General features: G+C 34.1%; 1 protein-coding gene across 2 annotated transcripts; it reads left to right on the forward strand.

Annotated features, from left to right (window-relative positions):
* The first annotated feature begins 8475 nt into the window (after positions 1 to 8475).
* Positions 8476 to 14826, forward strand: LOC126768947 (alanine--glyoxylate aminotransferase 2-like). 2 transcript variants are annotated; one of them, XM_050487431.1, is made up of 10 exons: positions 8476 to 8494; positions 10133 to 10209; positions 10430 to 10548; positions 10914 to 11148; positions 11459 to 11552; positions 12054 to 12268; positions 12372 to 12591; positions 13482 to 13726; positions 14148 to 14319; positions 14607 to 14826. In XM_050487431.1, the coding sequence occupies exons 2-10, from the start codon at positions 10148 to 10150 to the stop codon at positions 14685 to 14687; spliced, it is 1443 nt and encodes a 480-aa protein (XP_050343388.1). In that variant the 5' UTR covers positions 8476 to 8494; positions 10133 to 10147; the 3' UTR covers positions 14688 to 14826. The 2 variants fall into 2 exon arrangements, with proteins under 2 accessions (XP_050343388.1, XP_050343387.1); XM_050487430.1 differs by lacking the exon at positions 8476 to 8494 and adding an exon at positions 9755 to 9892.
* Positions 14827 to 16059: the final 1233 nt, after the last annotated feature.

A 16059-nucleotide genomic window follows, 5' to 3' on the forward strand; every position in this document is an offset into this window, starting at 1 on the left:
TGACTTACAATTTTTTCCATTATTTTACGTATTATACTATTTATTTAGCCATCCGTCCCCTTCTCAGTTCTTTTGGAAACTACTAAAAATAAAATTTAGAAAAAAAAAACGGAATATATAATATATCGTAGTCTTTGCAGTGATATTTTTCGTCAGTGTGTATATCCAGATACTTAAATTTGAACTGTTTATATTGCAATTATAGTAGTTTTAAAGTATTAGACGATTATTACAAAAGCATTATTAAGACCTTTCAGGATGCATGTTACATCGCGACAACTTTGTCGCGATGTAAAATGCAAACATAAAAAAGTGCTGGAATCACCAAGTTCGTCGAAAGTCATTTAAACGCGAGAGACCATTTTAGATCTTGGTTGTGGCATGGTAAACCTCACACTGGTGAGATATACACGAACATGATTGAGATTCGAAATTCGTTGAGGTGGTGCCAGAACAATGAACATCAAATAAGAATGGACATACTGGCTTCACATGTCGTAGATAAAAACTGTTATTACATCCTAGTATTCGTCATAACATAAAGTGGATGCGCAGTTTGGTTTTCGGTCAGGACTGCCGACGGATGCTGCCATCTTCAACCTCAAATCGACAGTTAACTACTACACAAACAGGGGAACTTCGGTCTATGCTTACTTCTTAGACCTAAGCCGTGCCTTTGACTTAGTTTTTTTTTTATATTCGCCGGGAGGGCAAATGACTCTACTCCACCTGATGGTAAGTGGTAGTAGAGTCCAAACGCGACGACGGCCAGTACAGACGGGAAAAACGTTCTGCACTAGCCGCCTTCGCCTTGCCGACCTGCAAGATGCCTCTTCACGCCTCGTTTGAAGGGACCCGGGTTGTAAGAGGAGGGGAACACGTGAGCTGGTAAGGAATTCCATTTTTTGGAAGTGCGACAAAGAAAGGAGTTGCCAAATTTCTTTGTTCGCGATGGAATTGATGTCACAGTTAGGCGGTGACATCGAGAACCAGCTCGCGTGGACTTAAGAAGGAAGGGGGAAGCAGGAATTAGAGAGAATAATTCCTCAGAGCACTCGCCGTGATACAGTCGATAGAAAGCGCTCAGTGCTGCTATCTCGCGACGCAATTGTAAAGGTTCAAGGGTGTTTGTGACCTTTACATCGCCAATAATGCGTACTGCACGTCGCTGCAACCGGTCCAAGGCCTCCAGTAGGTACTTAGCGAAGCCATCCCAAAGGTGCGAGCAATATTCAACGCAAGACCGTACCTGTGTTTTGTATAACAGGCACAGTTGTTGTGGCGTGAAACAACGCCGCACCTTGTTCAGAACTCCGAGTTTCCGTGAAGTTTTTTTTATAATAGCCTCGATGTAATCCCTTGGACTAAGGTCGCAGCGAACGTCCATCCCCAGCATGGCGATTTTGCTTTGTATCATCAGCGATGTGCCACAGAGGGAGGGATGAGGGTAAAATGGTGACTTTTTCGCTGTGAGAGCGCATACCTGTGTTTTCTTGGCATTAAACTCAACAAGATTATACTAGTTAACTATCAGCGTCTATGGCAGAAACTAAAACTTTCTAATGTACCACCTAAGACTGTGAATCTGTTATGATACTGATACGAGAACCAAACTAACTATGTAAAATGGGGTAATACCGTCTCTAATGATTATATACAGGAGTGCGGCATGCGTCAAGGTGGGCTGACCCCTCCGGATCTCTAACGAGATATCCACTCCTGACCCCTCGACCCCTCGACCCCGAAGACCCCTGTGGATCTTAAAGAGATGAACTTAGAAGTACAAGGCTTGGATGCCACATAGGCCCAACGTGCTTCAATAATCTCAGTTATGCTGACGACATGGTTCTTCTGAGTCCCTCAATTAGAGGATTGATGAGATTATTGAGCGTCTGCGAACGGTACGCGAGTGAGCATGGCCTCAGGTACAATGTAAAAAAGATGCAAATGATGGTGTTCCGCTCGGGCAGGGGCTCAGTGAGGTTACCGCTGGTTTGAGTAGCAACTCTAGTAGCATCAGATTGCAATATACCAACGCGTATCGCATTCTGATGACATTGCCTAGGTACTGAAGTGCGTCAGCCATGTTTGCCGACGCCAGAGTCCCTGATTATTTTGCGATTGTTAGGTTAGGTTAGGAATTCTGGGAATGAGATTTTAAGGATATGCTCTGAGTGCCCTGAAAACCCCATTATTAAGTACTGTCGTGCCGTACATCTTCTTATCTAACATAGTTTTAAGGATAAAGTGCTACTAACAATAATATAGTAAGAAATTTGTAATTTTTTCTGTATCTCATTTGTAATAATGTATGAAAAAGAGTAGGTAACTAATAAGTTTCCTGCCGGTTCTGCTTCAGTTAGAATGTTCGTTCCGAACCGGTGGTAGCTTGAGTTGGTGGATACAAATGTCGTAAAATTTCATTTGATGCAGCTTTCCTCACGTTAAACTTTCACCGTAGACCCGTTACGAGAAGAGTAATCAATATAAATTAAGCCTGGTAAAACTCCATAATGCTTGCTTGAGCTTCATCCCCAATCATCAGTTACAATTCGCGTGTTCTAGCGACTGAGCCATCGCAGCTTAATTAAAAGTGCAAGTGTGTATACTTTACTTTAATAACAAGAGACAAGTTAGACATACATAAATATTTTACAATTTGTTATTATTAGAGTCTGAGGATAATATTTGGCCCGTTGACGTCTAAACGTTAAGATTTATGAAATAGTACATTTATAGCATAAACATAAAAAAAGTCGAGATGGCCCAGTAGTAAGATCGCGTGAATCTTAACCGATGAACGTGGGTTCAAGCCCGGGCAAGCACCTCTGAATTTTCATGTGCTTAATTTCTGTTTATAATTCATCTCGTGCTTTTTGGTGAAGGAAAACATCGTGAGGAAACCTGCATGTGTCTAATTTCATCGAAATTCTGCCACGTGTATTCCACCAACCCAACCCGCATTGGAGCAGCGTGGTGGAATAAGCTCCAAAACCTTCTCCTCAAAAAGGGAGAGGAGACCTTAGCCCAGCAGTGGGACTTACTTACATTTATAGTTATCTTACTTTACATTTATACTTATCTTACTTTACATTTATAGCAGATTATGAGTTCGTACATTCACTCAAATATGGATAATGTTCAATATTTACGTTACGCTTTATTACAAATTTAGTGCAAATGTACCGATAACTTTATTTTTATCTTAGCTCTCTTTTTCTTTTGATAAGCAGACAGAAAGAGCAAGTTTTCGTAACAATGGCGAATGTTATACATACATGCCACTTCGTCGCTTATGTAGCGCTAAAGCTATTATTTTATTTTACAATATCGTAAAATCAAATGAACCAAAATAGATAAAGCCTCCTTAAAATCTGCCTAAGAGCGTCATTATCGCGGGAATTACGCACAGTCGGTCTATAATAGTCCGATCGATTTGCAATTTCTTTTGTTAAAGTCCTCTAAACATGATTTCAATATTTCGATTGATGCTTTACATAAAAATATTTCTCTTTTTTCACAAAGATAATTTAACCATAACGTTTTTTTAAGTCGTCAACGCCGTCAATCACCAAGACGATGCGACAGATATTTAACAATCTACAGTTATTCAAATGTAGGTATTTCATTAAAAACTTTCCACTTGGAAGTGATTGTAATTCATAAATATTTTGTCAAATCTCTACCTTTTGAGGTTAACAGAGTTCGATTCTGTATATTTTATTGGGACGCGTGACGCCCACCAAACCCGCAAACATTAGTCGGTACAAAGTAATTAGGGTTATCATTATAATAACTGAATGACGATTGTCACTTAGATCATTTATTATTGTCTAAAACGGCACCAAACGAAGCTAGTCGTATGCTTTTTTAAAAGTATTAAAAATTGTCTTTTTGTCTTTGCTTATGGAATAAATACTTAAGGTGACTGTTTAATTATCGTGTTATTAGTATTGATAAAGTTCTATATTAGAATTGTAAACAAGTTGCTAGCTATATTAAACGTCGAAGGTAACTGATAAAATAATACGTAATAAAGGTTATGTGTATTGGCTATATTATCTTATTCAATTAAAAACGAAAAAAGGGCGGATATTGACTATAAAATAGAACGTTATATTTTGAATCATTATTATAATTAATCTTGGTTTTGATCATGGATCTTTATTAAAATAATAATTATTTATATACCTATATGTATAAGAAAATAATAAACTTAAGTTATATACCTTACGTTACTGTAATTCAGCTGTCAAATTACGACATACCAACTGGTTTCTAAAAGGCTTCCGTACGGAATTACGAAGTGCCTTGTAGCCCGCTGAAACATTCATATTTCTGAAGATTCCCAGTTCTACTCCTAGTCACGTACGCGAGGGTCGCCAGCCGCGGATATGTCATTAGGTATGCGGAGTTGCGGACTAACCGACAACCGCCGCACATCCGCCACCACATTTTCGTTTCTTTGACTGTAATAAATATAAAATCCGTCTCATTTAGTTCTATTCGGAAGATACATTAGAATATTTATTTATTATAAAGTGATCTTTATATAATTAAGTATAAAAAAAATAAGGTCTTCATTTTTTTTCAATATTCTTAGTCAACGGTATCGTGGTTAGCGTAAACGTATTATACTAGCTCTTACACTTCACTCGATCAATTATATCAACATCACCTAAATTTTAATAAAAAAAATATTGAACTAATAAAAAAATAGTTCAAAATCTCTATGAGTTTGTTTTGAATTAGTGTTTACGTCTGATAGTGTTTACCTAAGTACCAAACATTCAAATACAGAAGTTTTCGCATTTATTAATCAGAAGTAAGAAAATATTTGGTAAACACATACAATTACAAAGGTAGACAGAGGGTAAAGATAAGGAAAATTCCGTAATACATATTTGCCAAACAAATATATTTGTTCTATCGTTTATAGTTAGTTATCGCTAGACGTTGTTTAAAAACTACGATGATCTATTTCGAAATTGTTGGTAAATTTCTGGTAAATTTCTGTACGTTTACCACTTGTTTAACCGCAAATCTCGCATTCGAGCAGCATGGTGAAAACCTTTTTAAGAGTAGAAAAGGCCAAAAAAGTAACCTGGCTGGTATATTTACATATATTGAAAATAAGAACATTACTTACTTTAAATACATTAATGTAAAGGAAAGTTATGTTTGACTCAAAACGTAAATTGAAAATGCTTATATATTTTGATATCCCAAACCTAAATATAAAAGTGTTTATTTGTCTTTACTCCTCCTGTGGTTGGAGTATGCTACAGATAACGGAAGGTATAAATAATGGAACCTCCACCATCGGCCCTGGCTTTTGAATGGAGTGGAGCGAGATTGTCTTACAGAGCTTTTTGGTCGACGCTTTTACTTTACCTAAATTGCATTTCAGTTGTTATATAAATTGTAACTAACACATTTATAAAAAACAAACAACGCTTATGTACTACTCCTGGAAATTGCTTTTGACATTTTCGCGGCCCCTGGTACCTGGCACCTAGAACAATCGCTTTTCATCCCGGGGCCAGCGCTGGGTACTGTTTCTGCAAGGGTCAGATTCACGTTAGATAATTTGTGAAACGTAAGCCCTAACTGAGTTAATCAATTGAGTATAGTAATGGATGGCTTACGTTACTTATTTTATGCTGTCAAAGCCAGTAAAGCCACGGGCGTCAATATAATAATATTGATAACAGTTTTATTTTAGTTTGATATCTTATCGACGGACACGAGTATACATGTGATATGAAGTGATGATTTATGTACTTGATAGTGTAAGAAACAATCAGATTGTAATTCATAATATTACAAGTACTTTCATTTCATTTCATTCATAATATTAGAACTATTATTATTAAAAATTACTGAAGTGTATGTGTAATTTTTTATATTAAACAATAATAATCTACTTTTTTAATTTAGCAACAAGAACAGATACTCCTTTTATTTTTTTCTTACGAGCATTGCGTGGTAAAATATATTATAACGATATTTTATGATTGTGAATAATATAAAAAATTCTTTTACCGAAATTCATCGTTTTATTTCTAGCGATGAGTTGAGATCAAGCCCTTTTTATACGTATCTCAATTGTAAATTGATAGAGTTACGAATTGTCTTAGAAGAATTTGTTTATTAACATTTAAATGATACTTCGTTTAGTACACGCGTGTCTATACTCTAAAAAAATACAAGTTTAGACATGTTAATTACAACATAATAAGTATTTAAATTAAAACTTTTTTCGAATAAAATAATGTCCTCCAGACCGATTTCGGCCACGGCGGCCAATCTCAAGAGAGATTAGCCAACTGCGCAGGAGATATTATAGTGCACAAGTGTGTGCGCTAACACAGGTGCACTCTCTCTTCCCTAATTCTCATAGTCCGATGGGACGGCAATCCGACACGACCGGAAAGAGTTCAGGCGCAGGCCAATCAACGGCTTTTCGTGCTTACCGATGCTACTAAGAATTTTCTGAGAGAAAAACCCAATAACTTTTAATTGGCCTAAACTGGGAATTGAGCCTAGGACCTCCGGGTCTGCGGCCTTATATCAAGCCACTAGGCCAACATAAAATATATGGTGTATATTTAGTCATACAGAATATTTGTATTACCGAATAAAAAACTCAATATTGTTGGTTTGGTAATTGTGTGAAAGACTAGAAGGTTTTTTAATAATAAATATTATATTTATATAATTAATCCTTGTTTTCAAGATACAACTATCTGACGTAGGTCCTTATAGTTTAAAGAGAATCCTATTAATTTAATGAAAGTAATTTCAATACCCAGTGTTTTTTAGTACTAATAAAACATATGTACATACTGTTCGGTTAAAATAAGCCAGATTCTCCGAACACATAATATTATAACTATATAAATGCGGCCAGTAATCATTTATTATTTTGTGTTGTCTTGGACGTAAAAAATGATTTGGCTACTATTATTATCCGAGTCTTCTGCTCTTCATGTTGGCATAAATAATCTACTTCATGCTTCACGACGTGGTTCCCTATATTTCTTAGGAATTTAGCGGAAGAAGCTAGGTTTGCTAGTAAATATCTAAAGTTTAAGGTATCTACAAATATTTTTTTGTATGAAGGACCAGCAAGATATAAAAAAGTAAAAGACTTGAGATTAGATCTGTTTAAAAATCAAAAATGTAATCGTCGTTATAGCTTTGGGTACTAGCCAAATACGCTTTGAACAACATACCTTGGTGGTACAAAGCGTGAATCATGTGGAATGACCACAGTTCTGGAACACTACACGCAATGAAATTTTTTTAACACGTGTTGCCAGCAATATCATGGAAAGCCATACCAATATACCTACATGTAGATACTTCTATATCATGATCTACGGTCGCGAAAATAAACCAATTAGGTATATTGTTGTTTTATACTATATTAATAAAATAAAAACCTCGAATTGATCTACGATGAAACACGTACTATTTATTTAATAAGAAATAATAACATTGACGACTTAAAAAATTTACCAATCAAAATTAAGAATAGCTACTGTATAATATAAAACAATTTAAATAATATTTCATTAAATACATATTATGTAATAAATAACTTAAGTTACCACTAAAAATTCGTAGTAGAAAATGTATGTAGAAAATTATATTTTTTATACTTAAATGCATATATGAAATATTTTACGCCCATTATTTCGCGGTGAATACAACTAAACGTATATAATCGCTGACGCGATTCGCATAAAGACATTTGCAGAACACGCCGCCGCGTCATCGCATCAGTAGTGTGGTTCAGTTTTTGTCCTTATATCCTTTAATTAACTAGTTATCAATAGAATTTATTATAATGTGTATAATAATAACATTATTTCAGCTCCAATACTTAACTGTCTCATTTATATAGATTATTTTATATAGATTATAGATGTGTAAGATAATATAATATCTACAAATAATGATAAATATGATGTACTACATGTACCGTAACCGTAACAGCCTGTGAATGTCCCACTGCTGAGCTAAAGGCCTCCTCTCCTCTTTTTGAGGAGAAGGTTTGGAGAATAAGCTCCAAACCTTCTCCTTAACTACATGTAGTATTATGGTATTATAAAATAGAATTATTATAAATAAAATAAAAGAAAAGGAGATAGTAGGCTATTTTAAGTAAAAATTTATGAGATAGGTACCTGTACGTTGTGTTGTGTGCAGGGTTTAGATCCCGGGACGTATTGTGTCTCGAAGTTCCGGGACTTTTACCAGATTTATAAGTCTCGTGGCCCGGGGTTTTAAAGTCGATGCTCGAGGCATGCTCTCTATATTTTGTAAATCGTTAGGTACAATTTTATTATCCTAGATAGTAGATATTAAGACCCTATAAGCAGTTAATATCTTCTCAGCTAATAAAAGGATGTGCTGTGGAAGCATATAAAATAGATCCAGAAGACAAACACTGAAGCAAACGAAGATACATAGTTACGTATGAAAGGTAGGTCGTGGGCTGTCTTTTCAAGATAAGTCAGGTTTCTACTTCATGATTCAAGGCCCTCAAGCACACTGATATTTGAGGTCCCCCCTTACCGAAGTGGTTAGAGTAAGATTATATTAGTTTTGGCTGTGGAGCTCCTCAGATGGCGGGGCTTCTAGGTCGGTGCCTTGTAGGTCTAGGCATAAACCCGGGGCTGGGTAAATATTTGTCATATCGTCGTCGTTGTCGTTTGTTTAAATATTTGTCATATCAACTTTTAAAGGGACAAAGGTTCATAATATGTTAAATAAAAAAATTAACGTTTTTTTTTATTCTTGGTCCTTATGGCTTAATTATTAATCTAAATTAAATACCTACCATTAGAAGTATACGTACTGTGATTAAAATAGTTCGAATGATTATAAAATAAAATAATCCCAATCATCAATCAAAACATCACATCGCAATAAAATATGAAATTCTATATCATTATTATAATAAATATTTATTTCTAACTATATTCATTGCATACAGAATTAAATAAATAAAGGCGAAGACAAACACATTATGACAAGTTTATTATTATTATGTTGCATCATTTTATCTGTGCATTTTAAGCTGATTTATTCATTGTTTTTAATTTATATACATTATTTTATTGTTTTCTAAGCCATTTATAAAAATAGAACGACTAGGATGTACGCTATAGATATATATATATGATAAGAAATTATTTAACACACATTCGAAATCGCTGGTCACAGTTCATAAATAAGACTCATTAAGTAGTATTTTCTACTCTATTCTCAAGGCTATTATTATTATTTGGTTTGATAGAAATAAATATAATCACACTTACAGAAACAATATCTAAGCAGTGATTTTTTTTTTAATTTGTATACTTTATTATTTGCGTAAAATTTATTTAATAATTAAACATTTTATCGGAAAAGCGATCTATAAAAACTGATAGAGATGTTGCTTTCACTGCTCATTTTTCAATCTAGTATGAAAATAACTCATGACCTGTAAAGTTCATATGACAAAATAAATATCTACTGGTTAACATATTGTTTATTGATAATAATGACGTCAATGAGCGTAAGCTTCTCCTTAACTAGCATGCGTCTCAGTCATGGCGGTGCGGCATCACTCGCGTGGCTGGTGACTTCTTACAGCATGTGCGCTTATCAAGTACCTTATTGCACTGATAGTGTATGAATTCTTTTGTTTTCATTGGCCACAAGGAAGGCGTGCGCGCCTCCGCCTGCGTCTATAAAATAAGTTGTCTTGATATATATTTTAGCATTACTTGCTCAGGCGCCGCACGTGACGCTTTATTACCTATTCATTTTAAGATATCATTTAGTTCACGACCTTTGTTATTTTCATTCAGATTTCTAATAATAGTTTTTAAAGGTAAGGTCCCGAGTTCTTTGAGTTATTATATATTTTATTATAAATAACAGTGAAAGGTAAACTTTTCATTTTTTTTATAATAAGTTCAAGGTCGTAATCCTTTGTCACCTTTTGTATACATTTTGCTTTTAGCCTATAGTCGGGCATATGCTGATATCTTTTAAGCTCGATATTTTTTAATTTTTTTATGTCTAAATATTTAGGTATAAGACTGTAAACAACTGCATATTATCTTTTTAGATATATTTTTGAAAGATGGCTTTTCTGCAATCAATGCCTAAATCAGAGACTATCAAGCTACGAGAAAAACACATTGGGTAAGTAAATAGTTAAAACTGACATATATTATATATTTGTATCATTATTTGATAACTGTTTACAGAAATAACTTAAAATAACTTTTTAATAAATAAAGTACTTCTGAGCCTAACATATTTTATCTACGCCGTTCTATCAGTATTAATTGCTAGCGACATACAAGTAGAGGTAGAGTACAAAAACGGGGCGAAGATATAAAACAGTAAATTTGTTCCACAGAGCCGCCTGCCAGTTGTTTTTCCGTTCATCTCCATTAAAAATAGTGCGAGGTATCGCCCAATTTATGTATGACGAGACAGGCGAAAGATTTCTAGACTGCATCAACAATGTCGCTCATGGTATGTCATGTTTTATAATAAAAACTTCTAATGATGTCTTCATTATTTATGCATATTAAATTGACATAAAAATGAAAAGAAAAAAAAATTATCCGTTGGTTCTAAATGGTCACTCAATTTATACAAACTATTTTTTTTTTTACTAAAATTTATTTATGTACTCATTTATGTATTTTTTTAACAATATAAGATCTATTTGTGCCGAATTTAGCGGTAACGTTAGTAACTATATTATAAATGCTTTCTATTCTTTATATAACTTTGGGTTCATGCGATATTTCATTAAGATTTTTTATTGATTTAATAATATTTCATATTTTAACAATACGATGCATATTCGCTTAAAAATTATTATTGTTTTCTAGTGGGACATTGTCACCCACATGTAGTGGAAGCTGGTCGTAATCAAATGTCATTGATATCGACCAATAACCGTTATCTCCACGATGAGTTAGTAATTCTTGCGGAAAGGCTTGTGAAGACGATGCCCGAGTCACTTTCTGTCTGCTTCTTTGTCAACTCGGGCTCTGAAGCCAATGACCTTGCATTAAGATTGGCTCAAATTCACACTAAAAAGAAGGACGTGATTACGCTTGATCAGTAAGTATTTATGTGTTTTTGGTATGAAATGATGAGTGAAATTTTGTATAAGTACGTAAGTCGGATAAGTGTATACAAGTACAATGAGCTACCATTTATATAATTTAATGTTTAAAAATTACTCTTCGTAAAATTTAAATATGTATATACTATAAAATTAAAATGTATATCTAAAATATTTTCGATACATATAATGATACGATTATAAGATGTTTAATATACGAAAGAAAAAATATCGTTATACCAACAAATGAATGTTTTCGAGGTAGTAGGAGTATTTTAGGGTGCTACTAGCGCCTGTTTGTTGCAGCGCATATCATGGACACCTAACGTCTATGATTGATGTGTCTCCCTACAAACTGAACTTACCAGGAGGGCCAGAGAAGCCAGAGTGGGTTCACGTGGTGAGTTGGCCATGTACCTAGTCTGGGATAGTCAAGAGCTTTTACCCAGATGCAATTTTTTTTGTCTGTTATTATTAACTCTGTTGTTATAGGAAAAAAAACTTACTATAATGTAGTCAGTCAGTTGGATAACTTTTATAAATATAAATATTCGTAAGAGTTAACGAAATCCTAATAGATGACAATTGTTTTGTTATTTATGATATTAGTTTCGGTTGATGTTACGAAATAAAAGCGAAATGCGAATTTGTGGCTGGGTTTATTACAAATGAAATTTCATATTCTCATACATAAGAAAAATATATTTGATAGGAATTTATTCGCTACGCACGCGTTATATCCAACTTCTAATATATTATATTCTAAAGATGTCTTGCTTCTTGTTCAACGACTAATTGATTTTGAGGAAATAGGGCTTTTCTTTAATATTATTAGTATTTTTTCGTATAAAATATTTTTAGCGTCAGTAACAAATTTATAATCCTTGATTTTTATATTAAGGCCCCAGTTCCCGATACATATAGAGGAAAATACACGTACCCGAGGGATTCACAGTCTGAGGATGAATTAGGACGCTTATATGCGAATGAAATCGGAGATATTTGTAGAGAGATTAAAAGAAGAAAGGGTGGTGTTTGCGCTTTCATAGCAGAGAGTCTCCAAAGTTGCGGTGGACAAATAATTCCTCCCGAGAATTACATGAAGAGAGTCTATGAGTAAGTAATTATTGAGCCGTTAAATACATTATATACATCTTTTAATTTGTGATTTAGTTTTTATGAATAACTATAACGTTACATAATATATTACCCATTCCAGATACGTCCGAGAAGCAAACGGAGTCTGCATCGCTGATGAAGTACAGGTTGGCTTCGGTCGCGTGGGCACCCACATGTGGGCATTTGAGACACAAGACGTAATTCCCGATATCGTAACGATGGGAAAACCGATGGGCAATGGTCACCCGGTTGCCGCGGTAATCACCACACCAGAAATTGCAAAAAGTTTTGCAGATACCGGCGTAGAATACTTCAATACGGTAATTTAAATTGTCTTCGTTTTTCTTTTGAATACTACATGATCAAATTGTTTTATATTTAACATTCAGGTTCATCTTTATGAGATTTTATTTAAATAATGTTATAACGTGTAACATAATGCATTTTTTTTATAGAATAGGAACGCGGACGAGCAAATGGGCCACCTGATGGTAAGTGGTCACCAAACGCCCTTAGACATTGGCATTGCAAGAAATGTCAACCATCGCTTACATAGCCAATGCGCCACCAACCTTGGGAACTAAGATTTTATGTCCCTTGTGCCTGTAATTACACTGGCTCACTCACCCTTCAAACCGGAACACAACCACAACAACACAATATCAAGTACTGCTGTTTTGCGATAGAATATCTGATGAGTGGGTGGTACCTACCCAGTAAAATGCAAAGATTTTTGAAAAATATTTCTACAAAAAATATAGTGTACATTATTACATACGTACTATATATAATAGAATCCTCCCGGATGAAAAGTTATTATACATGCCACGCTTTTTTAATTTAGTACTGAAATTATGTCTTGTAATATTAAGATATTCCGTTGAAGCATAATAATGGATATATTGAAACCTAGTTTAAATATTAAATTCTAGTATTCTGTCTACATTCAAGTAGCTTGACTGAGCTTTTTTTAACTATATTGCACAAGTTATGCAGAAGGTTTAGTAGGTATTCACTTTAATTAGAAATGCTAATGGAAACGTAACTTTTTAATTTAATTAATTTTTGTTACACACTAACAAACTACGACTAAGGTTTTCTCTTTAGAGAGAAACGTAGACTTTGTGTATTATTAATATTTCATGTATACTTTAATCTTATGTCTTTTTAACATTATATTTAATCTTTTTAACGAATTATTTCCTTTTAGTACGGTGGTAATCCAGTATCCTGTGCTATCGCTAATGCCGTTTTAGATGTTATCGAGGAGGAGCGACTTATGGAGCGCGCGGCTCGTGTGGGGAATCACCTCTTAACGCGTTGCGAAGGTCTTAAGCACAAGCATCGGCTTATTGGTGATGTTCGGGGTAGAGGACTCTTTGTTGGTGTCGAACTTGTTACCGATAGAGACAAAAGGACCCCGGCGACGGTGGAAGCGAAACACGTTGTCGACAGGTACGAGCTGTTCATCACATATCTAGATCCGAATCTTAAATAAATTCGCAAAACCGCGGTGATTTAATTATGTTTAGTCATTATTTAATATGCTTGATGTCGTCTCTTATAATTGAAGTAGCATATATATTTGAAAACATTATTCACGATGTAATGTATCCTTTGTTGGAAATCCTAAATAAAAAAGTAAATGATCTAGATTCTAGTGAATGGAATTAAATGTTAACCGGAGGTCTAAGCTTCAACTCCGAGCAAACACCAAATACTTCAATAGACCGAAGTGTTATAATCATACATGTCACATAACATTTCTTCTCTTTAACAAAAAATTGAGTTCGACCTCTTCTTTTATGTTTGTATCGTAAATATATGATGCAATTGCAGTTACATATACATATGATATATAAATCTTTGTTTTTAGGATGAGGGAGGAGAGAATATTAATCAGCAGAGATGGACCAGACTGTAATGTTTTGAAGTTTAAACCACCTATGGTGTTTACAACGCAAGATGCAGACAGACTTGTTGACATATTAGACAGAGTACTTTCTGAATTAGATGAAAACACAAAACAAGTTCAAGTCAAATTAGAGGTATTTTATCTAATCTATATAAAAATATTTGAGTTACACATTGTCAATTTGTTTCATGGTAAGCAATAAGAATATAACAAGTTGCTAGGCAGGATAGTGTACTGTTAAGCTTATATTTATCTCTTCACATTTTTAAAATATTAAAGTAATTTGATTTAATATTTAAAATATTAAATTAGTTTTTTATACAAAAGCTCAGTATGTAACTTCAGTTTTAAATTAAAATTGTAAAAAATAATCCTATTTCTTTGGTTTGTGCTAAATTAATTAGCTTTTAATATTTTCAGGTCCTGGTCTCACCCATTAGAGTAGAAAGCAGTGATATGCCAATAAAAAACAATATTCAGCAATATGTAAAAGCTGTGTAAAGGGTTGAAAGAAATCTCCATAGTATTACATTGAATATGTTAAGTTTGTACATATAGTTTAATAATTATTAACTAAATTTAAAAAATATATTTTAAATGTGTATAATTATGTTATTATAAATAAAATTTAAGATTTACAAAGTTAAAAGTTTTATTTAAAACCAAAAATACTGTAATATCAAAGTTGTAAGTTACATTTAGAGTAGGTATGTAAGTCATAAAAAGAGTATTGATTGCCGTTTAAATAACTTTGGAGCCCAAATACAATTTAATATATATTATATAATAGGAATAAGCTCCAAACCTTCTCCTCAAAAGGGAGAGGAGGCCTTAGCCCAGCAGTGGGACATTTACAGGCTGTTACTGATATATTCAATTATTTATATAGAGTTGTTCTTATACAACTTATCATAATTTCGGTTCTGTCACTCACCGACCACTTGGCCGTTTTTAAAGTTCTAAAATACTGTTTTATGATGATTTTGTTTTTAAAATATTCATTGTTGTTTTTTTTTATAATTTGTTATTGTGTAATATTTAATTAAACTTTAGAAATAAAATTGTATAATTATGAAACGGATCATTGGAGGGCTTATGATTTAAATGTCTGGATCAATATTGTTATATCCATAAAAAGGTGAACTATAGTGAGACCAGACAGTAACAAAGCATTTGTGGCCGAAGATGGGAATCATACACAATCTATTGAGTCCCAGTGGAGAGTATAAAAATAATTCTTCTACAAAGACAATTACAATCATACAGAAAATTAGGTAAATAGCATAAACTAGGGCAAAGGTTAAATTAGGTTAGGTTAGGTTACTTTTGACCTCGTCACGGTAGCATACGAAAGCGATCCCGTGGCGCTCCACGTTAAGGTGAGCCCTACATACCCCCCACTGTTCCCGTGGGGGAAACGCGTAACGCGTTTTTCCAACGTTAAAAAAACAAAAATAACTTTTGACTACAATGCACAAGCCGAGCGAGCGAAGCGAGCTTGCTACGGCAGCGGCCGGCGTCTCCCAGAACCGAACCGGCTCATGTTCACTAGTCTAAGCCAGAGTTGGTATGTATGTCAATTAATAAGGGGGGGAGGCTTAGACCTCCCTCTTATTTCGACACTATTACTAAAATAAGAATTAGAAAGAAAGCAAAGTAGTATAAACTTAACATAAATATTTTTTTGTAATTAAGACTCCTAAAATTAAAGTTTTTTTAGCTTTTTAAGCTCTTTAAGCTTTTTCATTTTTTTCAAGAGACTGCGGAGCGGGAACGGGAAAGAGCCGATCCTGCGGTGCTGCGGTGGTGGAGACAACGTCGACGTCGTCTCGGCCCTTTTTTTTTTTTTTTTTTTTCTCGCTGGAAAAACACA

This window comes from Nymphalis io, chromosome 6, assembly GCF_905147045.1.
Source record: "Nymphalis io chromosome 6, ilAglIoxx1.1, whole genome shotgun sequence".
Taxonomy (NCBI): domain Eukaryota; kingdom Metazoa; phylum Arthropoda; class Insecta; order Lepidoptera; family Nymphalidae; genus Nymphalis; species Nymphalis io.